This window comes from Filicampus tigris, chromosome 2, assembly GCF_054856515.1.
Source record: "Filicampus tigris isolate MCC_2025a chromosome 2, RoL_Ftig_1.0, whole genome shotgun sequence".
Classification (NCBI taxonomy): Eukaryota; Metazoa; Chordata; class Actinopteri; order Syngnathiformes; family Syngnathidae; genus Filicampus; species Filicampus tigris.
The window spans coordinates 21,096,042-21,104,663 of NC_141218.1; the positions used below are offsets into that span (position 1 = coordinate 21,096,042).

General features: G+C 41.2%; 1 protein-coding gene across 2 annotated transcripts in view; it reads left to right on the forward strand.

Moving 5' to 3' along the window:
- Positions 1 to 8,326, forward strand: part of tnmd (tenomodulin) — a 62,802-nt gene extending 54,476 nt beyond the window's left edge. For both annotated transcript variants that reach the window (XM_086023340.1, XM_086023341.1), the window contains one exon: positions 7,625 to 8,326. In XM_086023340.1, coding sequence (XP_085879466.1) covers positions 7,625 to 7,834 — 210 coding nt within the window. In that variant the 3' untranslated portion in view covers positions 7,835 to 8,326. The remainder of the gene's footprint in view (positions 1 to 7,624) is intronic.
- Positions 8,327 to 8,622: the final 296 nt, after the last annotated feature.

The window sequence follows — 8,622 nt, forward strand, 5'->3', positions numbered from 1 at the left end:
TTTTGTCAAATAGTGCCAAGAGCTCTTTATTAACTCATCTGCAGCAAGTATAGGTGTCTATTATACATTTAATTTTGTAATATATTGAATAACCAGAAGTGGGCATTCCGTCCGTGTGTCCATCACTGACAGACGGCTGTTTTGCTGAGGGTAGACGGGAAACTTAGAAAAATAAATAAAGACGGATTAAGCACGGACGGCAGTGGATTTTTGTCCGTCTGTGTAATCATCACGAACCTGGTCAAGTCCAAATGGACCACACATCCATCATTGACGGACGCCCAACATATGATACTACCAGGTCAACAAGATAGGAAAGTGCTAAGCCGTGCATATTGTATAAGTAAGTAGCAAAACCTTGAAATCACATCTCAAGTGGACTGGGAGCCAATGCAAATTGCCTAGTATCGGGGTAATATGATCGAAATTTCTCATCTCTGTCAGGAGTCTAAACAGTCTTTTTTTTTTTCAAACTAACAAACTTAACTTGATCATCTCGCAAAATATGTATAAAAAAAAAAAATGGCGTTATTAAAAAAAAAAAAACATGAAATAGCGTTCAAGCATATCACTGAAACTAAGCCGTAGCAATTCAAACCCATCAGTGCAAGACGCCCTCATAGGAATCTTTACAGTTGCGCCAAATCTGCTTGTCACTGGAGAGTTTAGCCAAATAAAAAGCTATCGCCTTATTCAGTTACATCCACCTTGGCGAGATGCTGATCTGAGATCAGGCGGTGTAGCCTGGCGCTTTTCAAAAGCATGACAATGAGCATGAATGTTATGGCGCATGTTTTTGATGCGAGAATGAATGCAAGGCAGTTGCATTTCTTGTCCCTTACTTAATGTGTTTTCATAGCTACGAACCCTAATTGCATCATCACATTTGCCCCTGCATTTGGCTCTTATCATTTTATGGCTAGATTAACAGTCAAGGAGATCATAGCAAGCTTCCGCGGCCACCCGATCTGGCCGGCAGTTGTTGAGCTTCACGCCAGTGATGCAGACCCTGGTTCCTCTCAAGTATTGTCATTTGTTAGCATGGCTAATGGTGTCTGATATGTTCAACGAAACTTGGTTTTCGCTGTTTCCCATCCTACAACATTGTCGTGGAACACAGATAAAACAGTAATCTATTCTATTTATGTTACTTGTTTGTGCCAGATCATTTTAACATAAATCACTGTATCGTCAAGTTTTAAAATGTATTTGCTACTTGTAGCTGGAACATGGTTTACCACTTGTTCCTTTGCCAGTCAAAAATGTTTTTTTAAAGGGACATTTTATGGTAATTTCTTGTCTCTGGAGTTCCTTCTTGAAATTGAAAAACCAAGTAACTCCTTTGTGACCTGCCTATGTCATTAAATGTGTCTTTGAACAAGCCGCATGTCATTTGGTCCGCTTGGTATATCACACTTTGGCTCATTTAAATATTGCCTTTTGAGTTTCTCCACTCATGGCCTGATCTTTATTTCGCCAACGACGGCCGGTCTGAGCAGAACCACAATCATGTCAAAGCTAAAAGCTAAGCAGAGCTTGCAGAGTGGTTGGAGAAATCCATATGAATTTTATCCATACGCGCTAACATAAAAAGAGAACTACAAAGGGCATCACTAACGTCCAGCCACAACCTATTGCAGTGGTTCTCAACTAGTGTGCCGTGAGAGCGCTTAAGGCGTGCCGTGGGAAATGATTAAATTTCACTTAATTGGCTGAAAAAATATTTACTTATAACTAATAATGTATCTTTGTTCCTCCCCATCTATAACAGTGACTTATAGTTATAGAACAGAACAAATAAATCCTCTTCTATTGTATCATAGATAGTATATTATTGACATATGTATCCACTTTTTGTCGCTTTTTTTGGGGGGTGGTGTGCCATGAGAGTTTTCAAACTTAAAATACGTGCTTTGGCTCAATAAAGGTTGGGAATCACTGACCTACTATATCCTTGGCGATCGTCCATGATTTCTTTACCGTCTCTGACTTTTTTAGTTTTTTTTCTGTTTTGTTTTACCCGAAACGGACAAAACCTGTGATTTTTACTTTACATGACCACTTCTTCAGTGTATATTTACTAAACAACTGGTGTGACCAGCAGTACAATACATCGCATTCTCAATTCATATACAGAATTCTGCTGACTATTCAGAAGATGGCTTTGTGATAGTTGTGTTTTTTGGCATGCACGTGACAGGTGGCTAAGTCAGGGATGGTGGTGACAGAAACGGACTGTCATCATCGATGTTGCTGTCCCCATCGGACTTACTGTTGTTGATACGGCTGTTGTTGTGCCCCTTGTTTTCTCATCCCTCCCTGGTCGCGCAACCCCTCGATCTTGTTTTCTATCCGCGCTCCGACTCCGTCCCAACACAGCCAGCAAAGACAGTCGGTCAATCCACAGAGCTTGGGACAGTATTTTCATTCAGTTGTACAATGCGTATCGCCAAGAAACTTTTCGAAAACCTGCAGGAAAAACTTTTCCCTCATTGAACAGCTGACAGTTTTTGGAGGTGTATGCTTGTGCACGCTTGCATGTGCACTCAAATCAAACGTAGCAAAGGGAGCTAATGGTTCTTACTCTTCATTAGCGCTGCTTGTTTGAGAGCGACTGCCTGAGATTTCCCAAGGTGAGCCATTCTTATCACCGTAGCGTTCCCACTAGAGGAGGCGACTCAAAGCCGCGGTGATTAATATGTGCCCCCCGTTTTAAGAGGCTAGCTCTGATTAATTGTCTTTAAGGTACAATGCTGCCTTTCGGCTGTTTGTTTGATTTGTTTTCTGGTGCGCCGTCATTTGAATAAAACATTTTCTCTATTTTTCCCAAGCAGTGTCCCACTTTGTTGTGTGAGAAGCTGATAAGATAATCGTTGGTCCATTGAGGGGTTTGCTGTTGTTTCCATAACAGATTGTTGACAGCCAGCTGATGACCCTGAAACTTGACTGAAACAATAAATCATTAGAAGACTACCTCTGCGTGTCGTGGTAATAAATCAAACGCGCCTAAACAAGATATCATCCGTCGCAGCATTTCTGTGTGTTTTAGGACTCGGAAGTTTGTAGTTTTACTCGATTTATCAGAGCTCCCATCGGAAGCCTCCAAGTATTGACATGAGAAAATATAATCAATTACTACCGAATCGTGTCAAAATGTGTTTACACTACGCTGACTGACGCTATGTCCACATGTCTATTTTTAAATGTGACCGATGACAAAAGAACAAAGCTTGTCTTAATAAACATGCGTCATTTTTGGCTGTTGACTAGCCTATAGGCTAATGTATACCGCTTGACTGTGAGGGAGACATGCTCACCACGTATAATATATGAGTAGAGAAATCCCTCACTATATTGTGCACTTATTGCAGATTTCTCGGTTGAACATCTGAACATTTGTGTTGAAATGTGGTTTTTGTGTTGTATTCAAAAAGCGCTTTTAAATAAGGTTCAATGTGACTATAGCATGCAAGAGTTGTATTCTCAGGTTTATACCATAAAAAATGTTTGTATTTTGATTTGATTTTTGTTTTGTATTTTCTATGCATCTTATACTTGCAAGCTGCTAGTGCCAGCCATTTTAGAGCATTTGGATTTTTTACTAATCTAGACCCACAGTATACTGGGTTCAATGATTTTACATGGTGACGCAAAAAAAAAACTTGAACTTTATAATAATCCAATAAAACCAAGGGTAATGGAAGAAAAATATTTTATTCATAGTAATTGAAACATTAAAACATGCCATTTAAGAAACAATATATATACACTGAAACTACCAAATGAAAGAACAGACTCTTTCACACTTCTTCCTGTTCTTTTATAACCAGCCCCAAGAACAAAGGTAGGTTAAACAAAATGCATTTTTTTCTCTCAGTGGACTCACAATCCGGGCTGCTCTCATATCCAAAATAGTGCATCACTCCCATCCACTGGTCGTTGTGTAACAGTTAAATTGTTTCTAAGCTTGAAATTTACAGTGGAGCAGCTTCAGACCCTACCCCAGCCGTCCCCGTTGAAAAACGTAATTCTGACGTCCCTCACCGGGCCTCTCCCCTTAAAAGGTACACATCACACATCATGGTCTCCATGTGTGGAGTCATACAAGAATCGTTTTTTAATATATTTTTTGTGACCTTGTCGTGGTAATCGAATAACTCAAGCAAAAGCTTAGCAGCATGAGACTCACTCGTGTGACTCACTCCCCCAGCAATGAATACACTTGACTCTTCCCAAAAATCTCCGGCAGGTTTTTCCGAAAGCGAAGTCGGCGCGGGCCCGGAGCGGCGCGGCCTGATTGTCTCAGAAGAGCCATTTACTAAAAGAGATTGAAATGTGGCGCAATGTGGACCGAGGGCGGTCGAGTTAAGTGGCACTTCTCCGAAGCCCATTAGGCGTTGCTCTTGATCAAAGGCGCGGGCCCCGCGAGTCTTCCAGGGCGTGAAGCAGTCAGCACAATGGCCAACGCCAGGGGTCATTAAATCTACCTAATTTACCTTTCGTTTGGGCTCCAATTGGCCCCTCTATAAATTTAGAGACAGCCGGCGAGAGCAAGTGAAAGAATCCTTGTTAGGCCATCATTAGCCTGCTAATTGCTTTAGGAATGTGACACATACTTAAAGTCAAGGTCAGGGGGAGGGTGCTCATTTGGATGCCGTACAGGGAGGCAAGGCTGACGTTGCGGCGGAGTTATGAGGTCAGAGATGAATGAAATAGTGTAATTCTGTTGCTTAAAGGCACGTTGGAGCATTTTGATTGAAGATCTCTGAAATGGACAAGTCAGAGATGACACTTTGAGTGTGTGGGTGCGCGCGTGTGGGTGTGTGTGTGTGGGTGTGGGTGTGTGTGTATGGCAGCACCGCCACCGCTGACCATGCTGGAAAGGTCAAGGGTATCGCATCATGTTTTATTGCCCCAAGATTTAATCAAACTCTATCTCTTTGTCACATATCACGTTCTTGCATCGTCATGTGTATTGATTCTTTTCATTGATCTTTACACATATTCTGCTGACATATGCCAGGCCCAAATTCACCAAATGCATCTCTCCATAGAGCGTTCGCACCTTGAGGAGCCGCCATCAGAACCTGCGAGGTCCCCCGAGGGTGGCTCTCAGAAGAACGCTGACATATTGCGTGTGAAAGGACAGACGCGCCAAATGAACAAAAAATGTTTCAGAGCCAAATTGATTTTAAAAAGGGAAGATTTATTGTGCAGATCTCCAAAGTCCAAATGAAACTGAGGGCTGTTGTCATGGTTGTGTGGTAGAGGACCCAAGAGCAGGGAGGCACGAGAAGCAGGGTGGACTGAACAAAACTATTCAACAAAAGCGCTGAACAAAAACAGTCGCACTAACAAAGTCCTGAAAAGTCCACAACTCAAAGTAACAACAAAGTGTTGGAGAGAGCTGATTGTTGAACACAATGCACCAGGATGACACAAACCCCAATGGGGCCAATCTGGTGAGCCTTTGAGAGACCAAACATGAGGTGCACAACAGGACCAGTCACCTGGTGGCGGCCATAGGACGTGCGCCTCCGGAACAGGAATGGATGCTTGTTTGTATTTAGTTCCCTCCTTCCTTTCTTTCAGTCTTTGTCGGATCGTTGTTGCTGTCACGTTGTTTTGTTTGTCCTTTAGAGGTGTGTTTTGTAGTGACTTTGAGTTTTGTTTTTATTTTGAGTTTTGGTCATAACCCTGTGCTCTGACAGATGTATTGTGAAAATAAATCACATTAGTGATATTATATTTATTCAATATACGATATTAATATGTCTTCTAGGCCACTCTGCCCGTCTGACGGACGGCGGCCTTTTTTGTAAACAGTTATTAGTTACAGGTTTGTTGTTGATAATTATTTCCCCAAAAAGTAGTATTGTCCGTTATGTGAGTTCACCCACCTCATTATTTATTCATTTTGCATTAAAGTGACACTGGGCAAGTATTCGACCTTAATAAAGAATGTTCACAACTCTTTTGATGAAACATTGACTTACAACCAGTTGAAATGGACTTTTGTCATGCCCTGAGGGGGTCTGTATGGTTTTTAATGGCACTAAGCAACTTTGAGGAGGGAGGGAGTAACCCTGGCACACAAAAAAATACAAATGTCCTGAATTGCTTTACGGCATACGTCGCCTTCCTCCGTTCGCTACAAGGACGGAAGTCGATTCGAACGTCCACGCGCTATTACTGGTATAATGGCAGAAGCCCCAAAACAAACGGAAAAAAAAGAAAAAAAAGTATTGTTTGAACAAAAATACCAGAAGCCCCAAAACAAACGAAAAAACAAAACAAAAGTATTATTTAAACAAAATTCGATTCATGACCTCATTGCTTTCATCTTTCACGCGGCCACTGGAAATAGAAATGTAATTCGGTCCAACTTGCAGGCCAGCGAGAGCTCAGGACAACTATGTGCGCTGGTGCGCATGGGAAATATGATTGCCTTTTGTCAAAACACTACCGCTTTTGTCCACATCGCACCGCCATAATCAACAAAAACTGACACATGACACATTGTTGCTTTAACTGTTAGATTTAATTTTGCACCATAAGTTTGTCATGTATGTCATGGGACTCTTCGGATTCTCGCTTTTGCCACGAACATTTCCTTTCCTATCCTATCCAAGTGAGCTGACCCGGAAGTACTTTAAGGATACGATCATTTGAATTGTAGAAATGATTAGGAAAGATGCCTGCAGGATGCAACATTTAAGCCACCTTAAGCAAGGGTTACTCCTGGCTAAACCTAACGAAAGGATATTACCCACAATTCTTTACAGCAGCAACATTAAAAAGCAACGGGGCACCAACGTAGTTGACAGACTCTGCGAAGATGTTCGAGTTTCACACTCAAGGCTTTAAAAATAATGTTGAAAAAACCCCACTCATTTTAAAACAAATATTCATAAAACGTTTTGTTTTGGTCATAAGTGGAGAGTCAATGAGTCTAAGACATATACGTTCAAAGCAAAAAGAAAGATGTGGTTCCACACAAACAGAAATAAAATGATAAAAACCTTTCCATTATTTTTAGAGAATGGTCAATTCCCAAATCAATGAAAAACATCTTTTTCATTTCATTCTTAAGCAAAAATTTTGCTGGTAAATTCCGCAAGCTCGAGACGTCAGCAATACTCGTAATCACGCGATGATGTCAGTTAGGAAAAGTTTAGTTGACTTCATTTGAAACAATGCTGTCCTTTCCTATGTTGAAAAGGAAGCACATTTTCATCTCTCCTTGACCTGGTGACGTAATCCAACAAAGGTGAAACAAAAGTGGCATAGAGATTAGGACATTGGATTTTCCGAAGAGGTCCATGTACTGTATAATTTACAGAGGTAATAATTCAGTCTGCCACCTGGTGGCAGCTGTGTGAAACAAGCATGGGAAGTGAAAGCTTTTGTCCATCTAATCAAGCGTCCTCATTTTTATTTACAGTTTACCAGAATAGGAAATGTAAACATTCACCTAAAAGAGCCCAAAACGATGATAGACACGGTAGGGGAGAAGGTGGCATGATAAAAACTTGAAAAGGTTCTAAAATTGAGCTCCGGATGCTGTTGTGTTGATGTGTTTGATGGTCGTGACTCTATTTCATGTCCACCCCCCAAACAACAGAGAGGTGTGGGTCTGGAGCTGGACAACCGCCTGGATGAGCGCGGTTACTGCTGCCAGTACTGTCACCACGGCCACCGCTTCTGCCGCCGCTACCACGTGCCCCTCGGCGGCTTCAACCCGTGGCCGTACTACTACCGGGGAGGCCACGTCGTCTGTCAGGTGGTGATGCCGTGCAACTGGTGGATCGCCCGCATGCTGGGGAGAATCTGAGAGGGGGGCGTTGTTGTCCGCCTTGAATCGTTGCTTTGATGTATCGCTACACCACTCGTGAGATGAAAGCGGACTGACCGCCGTTAATTATTTCCTGAGCTGAGTTTTGGCCGGAGGCGTGCTTGTCACACTAAATGGGCCCTGGGGCATTTGGGAGGCTTTCTTAAAAGGCAGCCATCAGGTATCATTTGCTTTGCTTTTATTTTTGCGCAATCCTGTATAATGCATGCTAGCATGTTTGGACCATGTCAAATATTTCTGGGAAGAGTGTGTTAAATTTTGGGTTGAAAATTGCTGTATTGTATGACTCGTTACATACAGTAGAACAGTAATTTATGTTGAGGTTTTTAATAGACTTTTCATTTTTTATTGCTTTTTAAATAAACTTCTTTTATTTACACATTTAGTGCCATTGCTGTTGATCCTGTGGAATGAATGGTTACGTCAATCATTTCACTACCCCCAAAAAATATTGTTTTTATTCATTGGGCTTGGAAAGCACTGATATATAACTATCTACATAGAGGATCACAGTATGAATAGCAAAAAAAATATTACTCTATGAATATTTGGCTAAATTTCCTTTGTTTTTCATGTCTGTTTTATAATAAAACTCCTGTTAGTAAAAATTAAATGGAATAAAACTTTTTCCTTCCTTAGTCAACATTAATTGTCCAAAATGCTCTTGACATTGTAGTATGACATTGTACCCAAAAGTGTTGTTACATTTAATTTTCATTTAATCATAGTAGCTATTTTTATGTTGAGGAATATTAATGTTGAGTTAC